Source organism: Microcaecilia unicolor, chromosome 2 (assembly GCF_901765095.1).
Source record: "Microcaecilia unicolor chromosome 2, aMicUni1.1, whole genome shotgun sequence".
In the NCBI taxonomy this organism is placed as follows: Eukaryota; Metazoa; Chordata; class Amphibia; order Gymnophiona; family Siphonopidae; genus Microcaecilia; species Microcaecilia unicolor.
Genome location: NC_044032.1, coordinates 402,577,826 through 402,599,551, shown reverse-complemented (window position 1 = coordinate 402,599,551; position 21,726 = coordinate 402,577,826). Strand labels below are relative to the sequence as shown.

The 21,726-nt window shown below is 42.1% G+C and overlaps 1 protein-coding gene across 1 annotated transcript; it reads right to left on the bottom strand.

The window, feature by feature from the left end:
- Nucleotides 1-18,791, bottom strand: LOC115462510 (C-X-C motif chemokine 10-like). The gene is made up of 4 exons (XM_030192503.1): nt 18,664-18,791; nt 13,546-13,672; nt 1,453-1,542; nt 1-724 (listed from the first exon to the last, which is right to left on the bottom strand). Exons 1-4 carry the CDS (start codon nt 18,722-18,724, stop codon nt 688-690), a joined length of 315 nt encoding a protein of 104 aa, XP_030048363.1. The 5' UTR covers nt 18,725-18,791; the 3' UTR covers nt 1-687.
- Nucleotides 18,792-21,726: the final 2,935 nt, after the last annotated feature.

Sequence of the window (21,726 nt, the reverse complement as noted above, 5' to 3'; positions counted from 1 at the left end):
TTTGTGTTCAAATGTTCTTTATTAAAGTTTTATAAGCAAAAATACAAAAGAACAAAACAATGGCAACAGTATGTGGTACACACACAAAAAGGTGTACTGATCATACCTAGAAGGCATACATTTAGAAACATTAAAGCTTATATTTGCAATACAAGTCAACAGGATACAAAAACTTTGATTGTGAGCCACTAGGGACAGAGAAAGTAGCTGTAAGTTAAAAAGGTAAAACCGCTTTGGTTGTACCACAAAAAAGGCAGTGTATCAAATCCGTGACCCTTTGTTGCTTATGTGGAATACAGCTAAAAAGTAGCTATTAGGAATATAATAAATATTAATCTCCTTTAAAACTCATAGTATGTACAGTAGATTGAAAAAGTCACCTGATTCCTGTCTCTATTATCATGTATGTGGAGAGTCCATATAACATCATTGCTAATAGCTGGAGGTTTTCTTCTAGTTGCCAGTGCTACTTATTTTCTTGATGGAAGCAAAATGGCTGATGGTACTTTAACACCAACATGGCTGACAGAGCAGTAGAATAACGGTGTGGTAGCCTGTCAAGTTTTGTACACTGTACATGTTTTATTGAACTTCCATATCTAAGACATCGTCAAGCAAAAAGTGTGGCATCCTGTTCTTTACGACTGAATGTTGATTTTAGCTATACCCTATTCTTTCAACAATGTACTACTTCCCTCTCTTCTTCAGTGAGATTTTTAAGAATCTGCAGATAAAGAGATACTGTGTTACAGCTTATGCACCTTTTATGTCATAACATGCTAGATTTCTAATGCTGCACATGAAAGAGGAGGAACTGGTTAAAGGACAGGCAAAGATACTGGGAAAACAGTAAAGTGAAGTCTGAACTAGAGGTGGTGGGGAGGTCAGTGAAAAGAAAAAGGGACAGTGTTTTAAACTGGAAGCACAGAGCTGGGAAGCCCCTCACCAATCAGGGTGTGGTAGAATGGTGCAATCCCCTTATCACAGTCAGTGGTAAGAAAAATATATTTGCTGAAAAACAATTACACATGAAAGGTAAGGTGTGAAAAATGAGGACTCCTAAAAACAAGATAAGATCCCAGGTCACAACGCATGTCCAAAAAAAGATCAACATGTTCTGAGATAGCCAAAAAGTATTTCATCAAAGCTCCTCAGAGTTATTATTATTGGACTTTACTTGAATATTTGTGACCATTGATGTGTCTGTTTAGGTAGGACTTCAGGAAAAGGTATTCCCAGCTGAAGGAAGGCAGCAGTTTGAGATGGGTTGGGGGGGGGGGGGAGTGGCATAGGAGGAAAAGGAGCAGCAGCTGTAGGTCAGGAGATCAAGAGGGAAGCAGCTACATGGAAGTATTTAATCCTGCAGTGGAGGTTGAAAAGAGAAAAATGAAAACTGAGCCTACAAGGCACAAGTTTTCTAATGAGATTGCCATTCTTTCCAAGTAAACTAACCTTTTCTTCATAGATCTAGCCAGGATCTTCTTCCCCATCTTGGAATAAGGATTTAAGCATCTTTTCTTTCCAGATTGCTTCATTGTGATTCTAAAATAAATCAGAATGGTTGTTTCCTTTTAAATATTGATGTGTACTGCAGCCATAGCCCTATAAGGTTTCCAGAACTATTATCATTTTAAAAGTTTTTACAATATTACATTACAACTTGTATAATGGAATGTTAAGAAAATATCCTGCTTTATATACTGAACCTCTTCTTTCCTGTCTTTCACTTTGTAATGTCTTTGCGGTCCTTTTATAAACTACTACTACTACTACTTATCATTTCTAAAGCGCTACTAGATGTACACAGTCCCTGCTCGACAGAGCTTACAATCTAATTAGGACAGACAGACAGAACAAACAAGAGATAAGGGAATATTAAAGTGAGGATGATAAAATAAGGGTTATGAACAAGTGAATAAGGGTTAGGAGTTAAAAGCTGCATCAAAAAGGTGGGCTTTTAGCTTAGATTTGAAGACAGACAGAGATGGAGCTTGACGTACAGGCTCAGGAAGTCTATTCCAGGCATATGGTGCAGCAAGATAAAAGGAACGGAGTCTGGAATTAGCAGTGGAGGAGAAGGGTGCAGATGAGAGATATATCCAGTGAACGGAGTTCCTGGGGAGGAATGTAGTGTTAATTTTAGAGGCCCTCTTTGCGCCCCAGGAATACCCTACTCCAGGGACAAAGGGCCTGCGCTTCCACTATGTGTTGGGCCGCCTGCCTAAATCCTTTTGATATTCCATCCCAGTGATATGTCTCTTGTGTAGATACCAGAAGGCGTAAGTCTAGGATACTGTCCATGACCATGGCCTTCTGTCTATCAGGATCTAAGTGAATCCTTGGTCATCTATGTAGTTAAATGTATTCTATTAAAATGCAACAGTAATTTATATAGACATTGAGTGTTAGTTGTGTAAGTGGCTTAGTTTGTAGTATCAATGAAAGGTGAAGAATACTTGAAAATAAAGACAGAGATAGATTTCAGAGAGAAGGCTTTATTCTTACCAAGTGTTCAATTAAGGTACAGACATCAAACAGATTCTGGGTTCACTCGCACAGGGCTCCGCTGTCCGAGAAAGCGTTGGGGAAGGACTCCAACTCTCTATCAAAATCTTATCCCTTTTATAGCCCCAAGTCCCAATAGAAGTCTATTGTGAGGTACCTTTTTTTTCTAATATTTCTCAATTTCTGAGATCATACTTTCCTATCCGGCCAGATGTTTATCTGTACCCAACTCCTTCCGTTCTAGCTATTGCAAGTTATTTCGCAATTTCCTCTTTTGTCAACATGTTTTTCTCTTCTGCCAGAACATCTTATTTTTAGCATATCAGTTTCACTTCCTCTTTTTTTTATCATCTTATGATCTCAGTTTCATCTTATAGAAAGACAAACTCCATTTTAATAAGTGCTACATTCAATTTGTACCTGATTTTGTTAAGACTCATCTATAAGGCCATTAGTAGGTTATCAGGCCTAGGCAGTGCTTTTCAGCTGTACAAAGCTATGTAGCTTGGCCCACCACTATTCCAGTGGATGGATCTTAAACTAGAACGCATATTAACTTGCAGGAAAAGCAAGTCCTTGCTCAGCCAGTCATAGATTTTTAAACCTAGCTGGTATTTTTACAGCCTGAGTCCTAAAATCTGGCCTTCCACCCTTCCGGTGGGCATCCAGTGAGGGCCTCTTGCTGTACTATAATTATACATTCCCCACTTGTCACCCCCTCTGGAGAGGGGTGACACAAAGCTCGTCAAGCTTGTCATCATCCATTCCAGAAGGTGGCAAGCTATCAAACGAGAGGGGGAGTTTTGGTCTTACAAATTGTTAGAAGGTATGGTGCAAGATAGGAAACTTCATTCTCAGGTGATATATTATTTGGGCATATGGAATTCCCTTTTTATTACCCTACCCCTTGGGCCTTAATCTTGATGTTACCCCTCTTGAGGTAATAGCAATTTCAGGTGGATCATACTAATAAACACTTTCAGGTCTTTCTATGGCTTCTATTATATCTGTTGCATAGCGCATGGACAGATAATGTAATGTATCTATCTCAGTGGTCCTCGGAAGGAATAGTGGTTTTGATTAAGCATTGTTATGGTGGCTCAACAACTATATGGTTAGTACTCAGATTGCAGGCTGTTTAAGGTTGTAGGTATTCAGAATCCTTAAACAGGTCGGAATTCCTGGACCTTACTATTACTCATCATTGGCATCCAATCATGAGCACTAAAAAGTGGATAGCAAGTATGTGGTTGCCTTATACAGCAAAAAAATGGTCAATCCTAGGAAAATGTATATTAACAAAGGTCATGCATGGATCATGGATCTTGACATATGCGTTATGACCTGGAAGTATGGGAAGCATTTTATATATCCGTTACCCAACTTGAAGCTTAGTCAAACCTACAAAAAGACATGCAGCTTAAGTAAGCTTAAGTAAGCCTACACCAAAGTTAAACTATTGCATAACAGGTTGATACTAACAGGGTTTACACCTACATTATGATATCTTAGCCAGCATTAGGGTTTGATGTTACCCTTGTATCTGAGCAATATCAACTTCAATTTAAATTACATAAACAGAAATAACGGGGAAACTCTTAGAAAAACATTTAGAACAATAAAGGAAATAGGAAAATAAAAATAAAACCTTTTCCATATATAGACAGGATTACTGCTCAACTAAAAATAAAACAAAATATGAATCTATAATGTCCATAAACAGCAACAGTAAATCTCAAATTAAGTATCAGTTCTGAATTCTCTTTCATCGATCATGGTTGACGCGGTGGAAGTGCTGAAGAATCTGGACGGAGATCTGGGTTTTCAGGCTGGCCTGCTGAAGGAAGTGGCTGGTCTTGAGATGGTTAGGCTGGTAACATCTGGTTCTACGGCTGAGTAAACCCGTATATCTTTCACATGGACCCAAAACTTGTGATCCAGTAGTTTGCAAGGTGTAAAGATTATTGCCACAACCTCATTTGGGCCTGGATATATCAAGAAGACGTACTTGTGGTGTACAAAATTGGATCTTTCCATGTCTTTATTCTAGGCATGCACAATCATAATTAGTCCATCAAGAGTCAGAGGTTGGCAAAGGAATAAGCAAAATGACTGTATGCCTGAATGATACATTGCTATATCTTGGTGGGCATAATCAGCGTAAACTGAATAGACATGAAAGACAATGTAAACATGGAGAAAACAGTGCTAATTAAGTGCAAAAGCAAAAGCGAAACCATAAGGGTTCAATAATGAAAAGCCAATTTACATAAATAGCAATAGTATATATAAAATTATATCTCCTGATTGGTAGGGGTCAGAGCTTCAACTTCAACCCTCTTAATACTAGGAATTGGGATTTGCATAATATATCCCCACTTCTGGCTTGCATAATGTGCAAGACAGATTGGTAATCATTACGAAGAGATGATCAAATAACAATGGTAAAATATATGGAACAAACGAAAAGGGTATTGATGTATGGAGGGTCAGGAATATGGTGAACAAAAATAGGCAAAAGGCACGGATAATGCGTTGCAATGTATGGCCAGTAGGTATAGATTCTTCACCTGCAATGACTACCATTCACCAAGGGTTGAGCCCTCAGCTGCAGGAGGCCAGCAGGACTTATGAGCTAGATGATTCAAAAAGAAGGGTAGAGGCCAAAGCTTCTTGCAACTCCAGTAAGTGGAGAGCCTGTCTCTTTTGTTCACGGACCAATTGATGCATCTGTCGAAACTCACGCTCAATAATGTCTCGTATCTCACACCAGGTAATGTTGGGGTCTGTGCATCTGCCTTTTAATCTAGCGATTCTTTGCTGCAACATAGCCTACAGATCAGATACATTATCGGGTAGCTGTTCTTTGCTAGCAGTCGTCTCCTCGGTGAGGGACGTCAACGGGATTCCTGTATCCATCTGGGGAAAGGCAAAACTTAAACAGACCAGTAGTGCGATTTATGTGGTTAATTTATTGGAAGAAGTCATAATGCTTGCGGGAGTCATGAAGAACCATTGCGTAAATACAAGAATTAGACAAGGGGTTAGGAGGCGGGTCGTGGGTATAAATGGGGGCCAGGGAGGAGGATATGAGGGGCAATCGGAAGGAGGAAAATAAATTATGTAAGAGGAGAGCATCAGAGAGGAGGGCAGGGAAGAAAAGGTGCAAGAGTCGGTAGAGCATCAGAGAGGAGGGCCGTGAGGTGTATCCCAAGTATAGTGTGTCCCAAAACAAAAAAGCATCGAAAATGAAGATGAGATGTGAGTGGAGAGGTACTGAGGAGCTGCAGAGTGAATGCACTTATAGGTCAATAAGAGGAGTTTGAACTGTATGTGGAAACGGATAGGAAGCCAGTGAAGTGACTTGAGGAGAGGGCTAATATGAGCATAACGACACTGGAGGAATATTAGTCGTGCAGCAGAATTTTGAACAGATTGAAGAGGAGAGAGATGGCTAAGTGGGAGACCTGTGAGAAGCAAGTTGCAATAGTCTAAGCGAGAGGTGAGGGTTCTGGTAGTGTGCTCAGAAAGGAAAGGGCGAATTTTGCTGATATTATAGAGAAAGAAATGACAGGTTTTAGCAGTCTGTTGAATATGTGCAGAGAAGGAGAGGGAGGAGTGGAAGATGACCCCAAGGTTACGAGCTGATGAGACAGGAAGGATGAGAGTGTTATCCACAGAAACAGAGAATGGGGGAGGAGGAGAGGTTGGTTTAGGGGGAAAAGCTACGGTAAGCACTAATGCAGTGGTTCCCAAACCTGATCCCGAAGGTATCCCAGCCAGTCAAGTTTCCAGGATATCCACAATGATTATTCATGAGAGAGATTTGCCTGCTCTGCCTCCACTGTATGCAAATCTCTCTCATGAATATTCATTGTGGATATCCTAAAAACCTGACTAGCTAGGGTGCCTCCAGGTCTAGGTTTGTGAACCACAGCACTAATGCATGGTTACCACAGCATTAAAGGACTTACTGCAGGGTGCACTTAGGCATCCAGTGCTAATTTTGAAATGTACACATGCAAAAACTCGTGTTAAAAAAAACAAAATTGTCAAGTGGGCATGGCTGGAGGCCAGAGAGGGGGTGTGGCTATGCGAATCAGCATGTCAGCATTCCCATGTGCTAATTGGATTAGCACATGAGCCCTTACTGCCTACAAAATAGGTGGCAGTAAAGGCCCACATGTTAACAACCACGCACAAATGGCCTTATTAGTGTGTGGCCATTAATTTATTTATTGTGAACATTTATATCCCGCATAATCCCACCAAGGCAGACTCTAATGTACCACGATTATTCTACTACTTTGTATTGTCCACACCTCACCGGAACTTTGTACGCCACATTGAGCCTACTATATGCGGGGAAATGTGGGATAGAAATATAACAAATAAATAAATGCAGAAAATAGAAAATCATCCATTTTCCGGCCATTGAAATAGTGGCCGTAGCAGGCGGGAAAGACCCACATAAGGGCTCGCTAAGGCTGATTTTTGCCGCAGCTTTGCAAAATGGCTCCTTTGTCTTGTCAAAGTGCTTATCTAAATTTATCCAAATGCGCATTTTTCTATGGTGTCCTCAACAGTGCACGCAAATATCTCTCATCCATATTCAGTAGGGATAGCCTGAAAAGCTGACAGGTTCATGGTCTTCCAGCATTGGAGTTTAATACCCCTGACAGCTTTTTATGCATCTGGTCAGTGGGATACTGAGGACTGGGTTGAGAACCACTGATCGAAATGAACCTGATGATACAGCAGGCAAATTTCCTGACAAGGGGAAGGAGTTATGCAGTCAGGGGTCCTTTTACTACGATGTGGTAAAAAGTGGCCAAAAATCCTTAGATCCTCACTGAAAGGGACCCTATCATGTGCTCCCGACCGGGTACTCTGCAATGAGATGTGAAGGGATCATCACCTGGATCCACATCTCACACTGCAGAAAGGTGCCACTGCCACCACCACCACTGTGGACAGCGACCCCTACTGGAGATTTGCACATCAAGTTTACAAGGAAGAAGTGACTGAACTACTTGAACTGTCAGTGGGCATTGCGACTATTTAAAGAATTGAAGGGGCTAAGGTTTGCAAGCCTGCTCAAAGCCTGCAGTTGCTGAACTCAGTATTTATCATTTACCACTATTGTGCTTACTTGAATTAATTTGTGCTGTACTCTTTCTTTGTTTACCGTGTTAGGTAGGTTTTGTTTTCTAACTTTACTAATTATTTATTAGTGAAGAAGGTATGTCATTGTGTAGTAATTTCCCTTATGGGATTCTGAGGGCTACTGCTAAAGTGTTTGACAGAACTTATTGTTGGGTGTGTGGGAAGATTCCTCATAATGCTGGAGAAGGGGTACCTCTATATGCCCTACCCTTCTCATTCTCAGAAAATAATTTCACTCTCCGGCCAGCCTTGCTAAGGCAAGACCCTACCTTTCTCCAGTCAGCGAATATCAGTCACACACACAGTAAGTTCAGATTGTGCAGAAAAACAGAGTGGCTCATTCATGCGCATTTTTATTTAACTCGTAGGACGAGTGGTTTTATGTGTATGCACACATGGGGTGGCTCAGACTATGGTACAAGCACCTGTAATCTATAGCTGAAAGAAATTACAGTTACATTACCTTTCGGGGGAAATGGGGAAGTGTTTTCTGTCGCTGACTTGCTATGGTGTTATTAACCTCATTGTTCCCTTCTTATTTATTTATTGCATTTGTATCCCACGTTATCCCACCTTTTTGCAGGCTCAATGTGGCTTACATCATGCCATAATGGCGATCGCCATTTCCAGAATGAGAAATACAAAGTAGAATTACATTAAAGTTCATAAATATTGAAGTAAATTATAAAGTAGGTTGGATAAACAGTTCATTACAGGCATAAGAGATAGGGGGTAATGCGTTAATGTTCATTAGTGACAAATTGATTGATGCAGTCAGGTGTAGAGAATACGGTTTTATCTGGTTCTAATAGAGTTTTGATGTTAAGTCATTTATGATGGCTCAATATGATATGTCTTCTCGAACAGGTTGGTCTTTAGTAACTTCCGGAAGGCTGTTAAGTCATGCATTGTTTTTAAGGCCTTTCTTCAACTGCACTCAACTATTCTTGGAGGTGTCTTAGTGGTAAAGTCAGAACATGTTGTTATGATTTTCCAGTAAACTAAACCTGGTTCCATATGGACAGGATGCACTCAAGCTGAGTGTTCTACTTCAACTCCTTTTATTACATACTAGCCGTTAAGCCTGTTAAAACAGGCGAGTTTTTTTTTCTATGGGCTCCCCCCCATCCATCAACTGTGTTCTCTCCCCTGCCCTTCCCCCATGTCCTGCAGCCCTCTCTCCCCTGGCCTCCCCCCCCCCCACCAACCCTCCTCTCTCCCCTGCCCTCCCCCCATGTCCAGCAACCCTGTTCTCTCCCCTGCCCTCCCCCCATGTCCAGCAGCCCTCTCTCCCCAGGCCTCCCCCCGTCCACCAACCCTCCTCTCTCCCCTGCCCTCCCCCCATGTCTAGCAACCCTCCTCTTTCCCTTGGCCTCCCCCCCTACCCCCACGCGAAACCACAGCACTCGATGTCCGCGTCCGGGGCCACGCCTCTCGGGGTGAAACGTCATCACCGCCACCATGGCTCCTCCCCCCGAAACCGCAGCACTCGATGTCTGCGTCCGGGGCCACGCCTCTTGGGGTGAAACGTCACCGCCGCCATGGCTCCTCCCCTCGGGGCTCCGCCAATCAGAGGAGAGGAAGGCAGGGCGCTGGCCGGCTGTGGAAGTATGAATGGAAGAGTCGCGTGGGTTGGCGAACCTCTCGCATTTGTGTCGCGCGCAGCGTAATTGTTATCCCGTTGCACTTGACTTGATTGTGGTCTCGGCCGTGTTGTATAGGTGTTACTGTGATAGGGAGGCAGGAGCAGCGGCATCGGCAACGTCGGGGAGGGGGGCCTTCATTCGTTCCTCCTTCCCCCTCTGATTTCCACGCCCCTCCGATTCCCACACCCCGTCCTCTCCACGTACCTTTGGGGCTGTTTAGTGTACTCTCCGCCCCTCGCCCCGCCTCTGACTCCTCCTCCTTTCTGGTTCTGGAGCTGTTGGAGGCGGGGCTTGGACTTTTGACGTCTCAACGTTCGGGCTGTACTGCGCATTTGCAGGTGAGTCGGTCACTTGCCATTTATATGTTTGATATGGGGAATATGTATACAAGTGCTTAGCCTTCAGGCACACAAGTACCTGTTATGTTGGCAACTTGGTGCCCCAAGTTCAAATAGTCGATACTGCACCCCAAGGTCAAAATTAGAAATGGGAAAAGGTGTGTTGCCTCAGGAAAGACTGGAGACATTGGTTATTGGTATGTGACCGAAACTGAAAGATTAAGAATGATTATATTCCCTATGGAGTGGCTAAAACTATTCAGATGCAAAGAAGGTTGCCCATTCTTCTGGGAAAGGCTTCGAATTATACTGTTAAGGGATTGCTGCAAGTGTCTGAAAAGACCAAGCAGCTATGACTAGTTGCCCTGCAAAACAGAGCAGCTGTAGAATATGTCAGCTGTTCCCAAACTGCAGCGCGGCACCTTGGTGCGCCACAGCAAACTTTCAGGTGCCACGGCAGTCCTGACCTCCCTCCTGCTGCCCACAAGCCAGCATCATTCCGTACTTTCCCCTCTTGCAGGTCCGGAATCTGCCGCTTCCTCCTTCTTCCCCCGCTGCCGCTGCTGTGCTTGCAGCTTACATTTTTGGGCCATCAGCGATTCACACAGGCACTGCAGGAACTTCCCTCTAGTTGCATCAGAGAGGGCCAGATGCAGCAGAAGGAAGGCCCCGGAGTGCCTGTATGAATCGTGGACAGCCCAAAAATGTAAGCTGCAGCGGTGGGGGAAGGAGAAGGAAGCAGCAATGATCCTGGACCTGCAGGAAGGAAGGTAGCCAGAGATGCTGGATTTGGGGAAGGCCGAGGTGTGCTGGAATGGTAGGAGGGGGCTGCAGGGAATGGAGAGGTGTGGTGGACTATCTGGGAGGAGAGGGGCTGCAGGGGAAGGAGATGTGTGCTGGACTTTCTGGGAGGAGGGGGGCTGCAGGGAATGGAGAGGTATGCTGGAGTGAAAGGGGTGGCTGCAGGGAGACCTCTGTGGCCGGGAGGGGGTCGGAGACCTCTGTGGCCAGGGGAGGGTGCCACAAACAATTGCTCGGACACTAAGGGTGCCGTGAACTGAAAATGTTTGGGAACTACTAGATTATGTTCTCGTGGCCAAGGGAGGAGTTTGTGCTTTAATAGAAGATGAGTGCTGCACTTATATCTCAGATAATGTCCCAGAAGTTGATGCCATAGTGGCTAAAGCACCAGAGGCCGTAGCCCAATTATGTACTAAAGGGAGGCAGTGCCAACTGGGATTTTTCATGGCTTTTCTCATGGTTACTCGGCTTAGGTTCCATAGGAGCAGGGTTATTACAAGTAAATTTAATAGTGATTGTGGTGTGTGTGATTGGATGTGTCCAGTTCCAGTGTTAGTGTCCTTTTTCTAGGAGGTCCTTTTATTAAGCTGTGGGGAAAGGAGCCCTGCAGTAGCGGAGGGGGTCATTTTTCCTGCACGCCAGTTTACTGCAGTGGGTAAAATGCCCCTGCAAAAAATGGCTATGTGGTAAGATAACAGCACATGTGCCAAGCAGTAGGGAGCACTTACTGTCACCCATTGAGGTGGTGGTAAGGGATCCCATGGTAACCCGGTGGCAACTGGGCAGCATGGAAATGGCATGCACTGAAGTCAGAACTACTCATCTTTTGGGTACGGACTGGGCCAGTTTTTACTGCGTCTGGAAAAAAGGGCTTTTTTTAATGGGATGGGAAAAGGGCATGTGGTAAAACTGAAAGCAGCACGTGCCTAACACCAGCCTGAGCCCTTAATGCCACCCATTGTTCTAGAGGTAAGAGCTCACGCGCTATACACCTGGTGAACGGTTAGCGTGCGCCAACAGCTGATTTACACCGCAAATGCCATGCACAGTAGGAAATTAAAAAATAATTTACCCAGGTGGTACAGGCATGTGCCAAATCCAAAATTACTGCCGGGGGGGGGGGGGGGGAAGCACTAGCCTGGCAGTAGTCTCATTTTGGTATGCACTGCACATGCATAGAGCCTAACGCACCTTTGTAAAAGGGACCCTCGAAAGACTGAGTCAGACCTGGCTTTACTCTGTATCTTTCTAAGAAAAGGCAGGACAAGATCACAAATCAGTGAGTGCAGTTGGAAAACCAGAACTGTCTCAATCATTCCCTTTATAAAATGGAGTTTTGTTGGCCATTCTAGTTGACTCCCATTGCGATCTGAATTTTCCAGACTGGTTCAGTTATTTACTGCCAAACGTGGCCACATTTACTGGGTGTTATCAGATGGGCTATTGGCTGAAGCACTTTCTGGGCTGTAACTAGATTTCCCACCCTAATTCCGCTTCCTCCACCTTAAATAGAAACCCAACTTCTCCACAAATATGTTTAACTAATTCTGTGACCCAAATCGGAAGAGTGAGAGACAGCTGTTGCACTTTCAAACCATAGGAAACTGTTCTCCATTACAGCTTGTTTGCCATCATTAGGTGCGGAACATGGAAATTAATTGAACTAAATATGCCATTTATATGCTGCTTAGCTGGTGAACCACTATTTATATTATTTATTGGGATTCATTAACCACCTTTATGAAAAGATTCACCCAAGGCGGTGTAGAGTAGGTACAGTTTAACATAAAACTTATCATTTTAACAGCATAACAATAGTAAAATAACCAAGAATAAACATAGAATAATAAATACAATAAAATGAGATAAACTTGAAAACAGTAAATTAAAACCTAATAACAGTATAAAAAATACACACATTTAACAGAACTGAAATTCAAAATACCGGAGATATAATGCACTGATACACCTAATAAGCATGCATTAGAACACTATGAAGGAAGACAATCCAGCATTTGCACATAAACCTTTAGAAGGCAAGCATAGCATAACTCAAAACAAAATAGATATACAAAAAAATTAACCACTTTGATGTGCAAATTTCATGGGAAGTAAGCTAAAGTTGTTTATTATTATTATGATGATGATTAATAATAACAATACTAATCCATTTTGTGTTTGCTGATAGTCCTTTCAGGCCCAGATGCATTAAAGACATTGGTAATTCCCGTTCCCTACCGATTCCATAGCGAATCGGTAGGGAACGGGAATGCATCAACGATAGGGAATGTAAATGAGCTACTCGTTGTAGCTCACTTGCATTCTCTAATCCTTCGGTACCTGAGTCGGAGAATCGGGACGTCCCTTTAGATTAGGCTCCTCTTCCTGGTCTCTTCAGCCAATCAAAGCAGGCTTAGCTGGCTGTTGTCAGCGAAACGCGCTCTGATTGGCTGAAGAGACCAGGAAGAGGAGCCTAATCTAAAGGGACGTCCCGATTCTCCGGCAACCAGGAAAACATAAAAGTTTTGCTGTGGAGGGGCGGCAAAGACAAAATAGAAGGGGGGAAAAAACACCAGCGCCGGCAGAGCTAAAAAAAAATGCGAAAAAAAAGACGTCTCTCAGAAGCGCAGGGAGAGTACGTCCTTAAAGAATGCCCCTCACATGCGCTCCCTGCTTTTTTTTTTCTTTTTTACCTTTTTTGGGGGCCCTTTTCCTTTCCGATTCCCTCACAGGAGCCCTAACAAGAGGTCAGACATCTCGTTAGGGTTCCTACGGTAAGGGAATCGGAAAAACAGTAGTGCAGCTCATTATAATAGCTTTTCAATCATTTGCATTCCGTTTTTGTTGCCTGCTACCGTGGCAGGGAAAATGCCCTTAGTGCATGCCCGGGTGAACTACTTGCGTTGTAAACTGGCTGGAACCAGTTTAAAACGCAAGTTGTGGGCTCGTTAGGTTTTGTGCATCTGGGCCTCAGTTAGAAGATCAACTGTGAAAGGCAGAGCTCGTTTGTTCCTTTTCCCTGAGTAAATAAGTGTCCGTTTCTTGCTCCCTGACACCAGCCTGTTTAGGAAAATGTAAGGCATACTTACATAATCTCGGTGTGCTCGCAGGAAGAGCTCTTGGGTAGCAGTTCGATTTTTGCAATGGATTTCTGCTTCACAAAATTGGAGCCATTCCGAATGCAAAGGCAACGTCCTTTCCCACCAATGGACAGCCCTGAAACGAGGTAGCCCCCGAACAACATTGATGATCGAGGGCGAAACAGTTATTTTCATTTACACAGTCCTATTCCAGGAATGCGGTTATCATACATTGCTGTGTGTAAAGCAGCAGTACTATAAACCGTTTTGAACTCGCAGATTTGTTTATTCATTCCAAATATTAAAAAGTATGTAAGGTTTTTTTTTGAGGGGGGGATGAAGGAAAACACCAAAATCAGCGGAACCAACAATAAGGATAAATTAAAATCTTGATAAAACACAACCCTTTAAAAATGTTTCAATTGAACCAAAGCAAAAAATATTGATAACAGCATAAATAAATAATTTTATTATAAATTTAAAAATATTAGAAATCTGATTTTTAAAAGAGGTAGATATCCACACAATAAAACCTGAGTTGGGGAAAACTTTCATCAGGAGTTAAAATACATTGCTGTGTGTAAAGCAGCAGTTTTATAAACCATTTTAAACTGGCAGATTTGTTTTTTCATTCATAACATTAAAAAGTATGCAAGTTTGTTTGTTTTTAAAGGAAAACACCAAAATCAGCGGACCTACAAATAAGGATAAATTAAAAACCTGATGAAACAACCCTTTAAAAATGTTTCAATTGAATCAAAACAAAAATTTAGATAATAACCAGCATAAATAAATGATTTTTATTATAAACTTTTAAAAATATTACAAACCTGAATGATTTTTTTAAAAGTAAATATCAACACCATAAAACCTGGTTTGGGGAAAACTTTCATCAGGAGTTAAAATATTAGTGCAGAAAATATTAAACTACAGATATAAAGATTACATTACAGAATTAAGAAATATTACAGATTTGAATGATTAGAAGAAAATATTCACACAAAATTCCTGGCCATATTTCGGCAAAATCTGCTTCTGGGGTTAAACTATTAGGACTGTTAAAAGAAAATATAGAAATAGAGTTATAAATCATATGCATGCATTATATTAAAAAATACATTGTATTAACAAATGGAAACACCACAGATATATATCCGATTATCAGTTGTAGGATGAAACATGTTCGAGACTTTTTTTTTTTACACAGATTCGGAAGGCAATAGATGCGTTTATTGGTTCTCTCCCTTAAACCTAAGAAATATGAAAATCGGTTGACAGACTGTACAATGATTTGAACTATATATACATTGCAATGACATCATTAATGGATCAGTTTTGTGTATTTTATTTTTTGTTTGTTGGAACAAATTAAAATATTTTACTAAGTGAAGAATTTTTCCCATTGCTCCTTTAGTTAAGCTGTCCTTCCCGTAGCCGCTCAGAAACGGGGGGTGGGGGGGGGGGGGGAGGGAATGATAGCCTAGAGGTTAGTGCAGTGGATTTTGATCCTGGGGAACTGAGCTCGATTCCCACTGGAGCTCCCTGTAACCCTGGGCAAGTCACTTAACCCTCCATTGCCCCTGGTACAAAATAAGTACCTGAATATGCGTAAACCGCTTTGAATGTAGTTGCAAAAACCTTAAAAAGGCGGCATATCAAGTCCCATTTCCCTTCCCTTCCCCCTCAGGAGTTACGCACTGATCTGCAGCAGCGGCAGCTCAGACATGGAAGTTAAACTTTAACTACGATCGTTGGCGGTAGTATGTAAATACATCAAAGCACGTGGGAGTTTACTTTGATTTCTCTTGAAAACAAATACAACATTCCTTACACAGCCAGCAAGATTTTTTTTTCCTTCTGGTCTTTTTACTGTGTAAATTAAGTGCAGTGCTAATCTCATTGTAATATAGTCTGCTTTCGGCCGATTTTCATATTTCTTAGGTTTAAGGGAGAGAGCCAGTAAAAACTGTCCCTCGAATCTGTATAAAAACGTCTCGAACATGTTTTATGGTACAACTGATAATCGGTAAATCTTTCGTAGGTGGTGGTTTCATTTTTGATTAGAATGCGTGCACATTGATTTATGTAACTGCATTTCTATATTTTCTTTTAACATCCTTCCCAACCCCTGATGCAAAATGGCCTTGTTGAATTTTATTGTGTGGACATCTTCTTTTTATAAATAATACCGCACAAATAACAACCACTAATATATGAGGATAAATTAATAAATGTAATTCTAAAATATTGTAAAAATGTTTCGAATAGAACAAAATAAGTGCAGATTTTGTAATTTAATCTATCTTTATTTCTAATCTGTACTTTTTATTTTGTTCTATTCGAAACATTTTTACAATATTTTAGAATTACATTTATTAATTTATCCTCATATATTAGTGGTTGTTATTTGTGCGGTCTCCTCGCACCCTCGCTCTCTCTCTCTGATTTCGTTTACCTTTTTATTTAATTGTTTTAAGGTTTACCAACTGCAGCCCTTGTAAATGTGACTAATTCGGAGCATTGCTGTACTAATTGTCTGCAAACCCCATGTGGTCTTTGCCTCCATACAGGTAAAAAGCAAAGGAGCAGATCTTTTTTTATGTGATTCGTTATTAAAGTTTTCATAAAGAAGTACAGTAACAAAGGACTTCTGTAGACGTGTAGTTAAGCATAGTATTTTAATGACAAATGTAATGCACAACTCCTCTGGCTTCTTCCATGGTCCTGAAGTACTTCAATCTTTTTAGACTCTTTAAATTCCTGAATATTGCTTCTAATTCACTCCTGGAGTGTTTGTGCTGTTTGTCTCTTTTATTTCTTTGTTTGTTTTCTGCTGGACTTCCTAACATGCAAAGGAGCAGATCAGAAAAAAAAGAATTATATTTAAAAGGATTTTATTCACTACAATAGATTAAAACAAAAACAGGTGCCCGACACAGGTCATGTTTCACCACTAGGTGTTCAATAGAAATCAAACAAAATAAAACATGGAAAAGAAAATAAGATGATACCTTTTTTATTGGACATAACTTAATACATTTCTTGATTAGCTTTCGAAGGTTGCCCTTCTTCCTTAGATCGGAAATAAGCAAATGTGCTAGCTGACAGTGTATATAAGTGAAAACATGCAAGCATTATTATGACAGTCTATCATAGTAATTTGCTTATTTCCGCTCTGAGGAAGAAGGGCAACCTTCGAAAGCTAATCAAGAAATGTATTAAGTTATGTCCAATAAAAAAGGTATCATCTTATTTTTTTTCCATGTTTTATTTTGTTTGATTTCTATTGATAACCTTAAGAGTGGACTAACACGGCTACCACACTCCACCACTAGGTGTAAAACATAGGTATCACTTTCGTGGAAAAAAAAAAAACCCCAAAACAAACAAACTCTCTCTCCAGCACATTCTGCAGCATAACTTGCACTGTGTCGGCATCTGGTTCTGTTATCTATTGTAGTGAATGAAATTCTTTTAAATATATATATATATATATATATTCAGATCTGCTCCTTTGCTTTTACCACATTACATCTTGCAGATCGTCTGCCCTATTTTTTTTTTTTAGTATGTTTGTTTTGTTTTTATACAGGTAAAGCAAGTATTGTTGAAAAAGACCTTGGGAAGGTCGTTTTAAAATATGATTGTGGCCAAAACTAATAAGGTGACAGCTGGTCCCAAAATGTGTAAGAAAACTCCTACTACCCTTCAAAAGAAAAATTAAATAAATAATCAATAAGTTAAGGGCAGGTGTTCGGTCTACAGCCTACCAAACTGGATAATTATTGTAATGAATCAAAACACTATTTTAAAACTATTAATTCACAAAGACAACCTGAAAAGAAAAAAAAATCACAGCCTAAGTCGTCCTCCCCTCCCACCCTGTTTTCTGCTGGTTATTTACCACTACAAAAAAAAAAAAAAGCAGAAGTGTCCCTGTAACTCACTGTTTTGGAGGCACATTGGTCTACCCCTTCCCTTCCCCTTCTCTTCCATTGTTGCTGATTGTGGTTCTTTCTGCTCTGCCCCCTCCCGCCCCCCCACCCCACTCCAAGCTATAGTTTCTTTTCTACCGTCTCTCTTCTCCATGCCGTCTTCCACCTCCCCCGCCCCCGAATTCTTCTGAATTCTCTTCATTCCTCCTGGGTTCCTCTCCACCTCCAGCTTGCCCCACTTCCTCCACTCCTGGGAGTTTCTTCCCAGTTCAGTTTCATTCCCATCTAATGAAGGGCTGTCTCCTGATTTGCTCTTTTCCGTACCCTGCCTTCTCCCCCCCCCCCCCCCCCCCCGAATTTCTCTCCTTATCTCCATATTCCTCATCCGGATCCCTTTCTCTTCCATCCTGTTTTCCCATCTGTTTTGGAAAACAGATAAACTTGTCACGTATCTAGGGCAAAAGGAAGTGCTTGATGGTCGCACTTGGAGTGTAGACTGAGCTCCATATTAGCCTAGTGAATGAATCAACAGCTTTGTGTTCTACTTCAGAAAATGCTTACTTTTCAATAGCTTTAATTAATGTTTTCTGCTTTTCCAGATTTAAATGTTACATATAATGTGAAAAAGTAAATGTGAAACAGCATAAAGTTTTTAAAAAATCATTCAGACAAGTAAGGAAGATCTAGGCACAAGAGTAAACAAGAACACGAGATAATAATAATAATAAATCCGCAGTCTTACTGGATCTCTCACACTGTACATGGAAAGAGATTTTTTGAAAAACGCACACGTTGGAAAGTATAAAATTCCTAAATTATCTTTCTTGCCTCGCCACAAGAAAGCAGTGCACGCCAATGGAAAGCTCCAGCCAGTCCACAAGGTAAGGAGGTGAGTGAAAACTGCAAAGACTGCACTGATTTAGATGAAAAACCGATAAAGCAGGCGCATGTCACAATCGTAGTACTGTCTGGCTGTCAATTAAACTGTGCGGGTTGCACGTTTCCTATGTCCCTTTTGACAGATCGACGTTTTGACAAATTGAACCGGGAATGTCAAACATTATGCTGAAAGACTTTCCCCACAGCTGCCTTTTCTCAGATTTTACTGTTTGCAGACTTTTTCACTGTACTGTTCTGATCTGATCACGCTATGAATCCTGTGCTCTCTCAAAACTCATACACTTACACTCACCTTCAATCCCTGCAGTGATCAGGAGTAGCAAGCAAAGGAGAGAAACCAATCTCTGTTCCATGGTGCTCTGGAAGATTCCTCTCCGATGCTCTTTATTGTCTGAGAAAGTGTTAGCAGCCCTTTATGTATCCCGCCGCCTCCTGCACTTCCGTAACACCTATCGGGTAAAAATAGTGCCTTGTAAAGTAATCCAGCCTAACAGTATGGTCTGATTCGGGGAAAGTCCCAACTAACCAAGGAGGGGACTTTTTGTGTGTAAACCGTTCCCATTTCACTGAAATATTACTGTTTTATTGAATCAGAGCTTTCGCTTTCCTAGAAAAGCCTGTACTGGAAGAGGGATATTAATAAAGCCAGTGGCAGTGCAGGGATATGGCATTTGGTACACCTGTGGCTTGAACTTTAATGTGCTTTGCTTAATAGCATGGGCAGATTATCTCTATATTGGGTCCTAGACAAACATATAGATGTGGGCCCCCCCTACCATGGACTTCCATTGACTTTTCTCTTCCCCACCCCCAGCCACATTCACTTTCTTCATTCATGGTTTCCCCCCTATATCTCTCCAGAAGCTCTAAGAGCGTAAGAATAGCCATACTGGGGGGGGGGGGGGGGGGGCGATGCGCAAAGGTCGCTATTAACTATGGCAGTTGCGGGTGAACTTAGTGGGTGCACAAAGGGGTTGGCATGCAAATGAGATGTTTGGAAATGTAACGGCCGATGCACCAAGGTCACCGTTAAATTTCCATCAGACCAATGGCCCATCTAGCCCAGTAGCCTTGCTTCCAACAGTGGCCAATCTGGCTCACAAGTACCTGGCAGCACTGTTCCCTCCAAGCAGAGTGAGAGCCCTCCAATAGGCATTGCTGCCAGTGGTGGGGGGGGGGGGGGGAGTGGTGCTTCAATATCATGTTTTCAATTACTAGGGACAGACAGGTTCTCTGGAGTCCTGCAGAACTTGCCTGTCCCTCACTAATGAAAACAGCACCCCACCCCCCACCGGCAGGACTGTAGGTGGAGGTCTCCCGCTCAACTCAGTGGCGTAGCCACAGGTGGGCCAGGGTCCACCTACTTAGGGTTCTGGCCCACCCAACAGTAGCACACATTTAGTGGTAGCTGGTGGGGATCTCAAGCTCTGCCACCTGAAGACTTCCCCTGATGGTAACAAAAACGCTACTGTCCACGATACCGGCACCTGCACATACTCAGTTTTCAGCGAATGCCTGCTGCAGACTGCCAAGGTGGAAAAAAAATGTTTTCCCACCAGCTGAGATATTTTTGTGGTGGGGGGAGGGGACAGGAGAACACTCGGTGCCCACCCACTTCTTGCCTAGGCCCACCCAAAATCTGTTGTCTGGCTACGTCCCTGTCTGAACTTAGAAGGAGCAGTGCCTGGCAGAAACCCAAATAATAGCAACTTTCTATACTACTGATCCCAGGGCAAACAGTGGCTTCTCCCATGTCTATCTCAATAACAGACTATGCACTTTTCCTCCTAGGATAGGAACCCTCCAGCCGCAAGCTGGACCCGACCAGCCTCCCCAACTGAAAAACAGGCACCAGCAATAGCACCGAACAACTGAACATAGCACACAGTGAGGCATCAAAGGACCTGCTGCTACTTCAGTGCACACAGCACTACAGTGGTAATATCCTGGGACTCGCGTCCCTCTCCCCCTGACTCTTACAAACATCTCTGATCTTGTGGCAGGTTGCGGTCTGCACTCCAGTGATTACAGCAAGTAATGGTTAAAGGGTTTTTGACTAGTAGATCGTATAGCGTAAAATCACATGGAGAATTGTCCACAAGTTGGAGAAACCCTTGTGCTGTTCCGCAGAGTTCTCCACTTCCCCGGTTTTAACATCTTCGTACGATCTCTAAGGCTTTTTATTATAGAAACACGGCCTTATTCATTACATCTATGCAGATGATATTTCGGTACTAAATCCTATACAATCGATTTCTGATTTAGATAATACAAATAATCATATATGTATGAAGCTGGTGGAAGGATGGATGCAGGATCATAAGTTAAAGCTTAATTCGGAGAAAACAAAAATTTTGTTCTTTAACATCCAGATCTAAATCCTTTAATGATCACAATTAATAACACAATCTTTACTCTTTCCCCCAATTATTAAAATTTTCAGTGTTTATTTGAATCGTTCTATTTCATTAGAATTTCACATAAATTCAATTATAAAAAAATGTTTTTTTATGATGAAAATCTACGTTTTATAAGGAAACTAGCCGTTAAGCCCTTAAAAACAGGTGAGTATTGCAGCCCTCCTCTCTCCCCTGGCCTCACCCCGTCCACCGATCCTCCCCCCCCCCATATCCAGCGCAATGGCGTAGCCAGAAGTCAATTTTTGGGTGGGCCAACAGGTTGGATGGGTGGGCACTAGACAGTGGTGTGCTGGTAAATGTTTAACAGGCTCTCTCCCCGGTCCACCTCTGCACCCTCTCCCCCCCCCGTCCACCTGTGCACCTCCCCTCAAAATTGCAGAGCTGGCTATAGCCGGGGAGAGAGCCGGGGGGGGGGGCATTCATTACTCTCTCCAGGAAAAAAAAATTAAATGATCCCAGGTTCCAATTTAATTTATGTTTAATGTGGGATAAAATGCCATAAATAAGTAAATAAATATAAACTTTTAATGTTGAGCACCTGATTCTCAAAGTGGACATATTCCAAACACTATAATGAAAATAAAATGATTTTTTTCTACCTTTGTTGTCTGGTGACTGTTTTTCTGATCATGCTGGCCCAGTATCCGATTCTGCTGCTATCTGTCCTCTTAACTCCGTTTCCACGGCTTCCTTTCCATTTATTTCTTTACTTTCCTCCTTTCTTCTTAATTTCTTGCTCTATATCCATAAGTAAAAGCTGGGTCCTCCGCAGACTTGACTGTCCAGTGGATCCAGCTTCTGCCTATTCCATGTGCAGTTTTTCTCCTCTCTTCCTTTTCCCTCATCTCATCTCCTTCCTCACTCTTCCATCCCCTCCATCCATGTCCAGCATTTCTTCTCTCTCCCTTCCCTCTCTTCCATCCATGTCCAGCAAC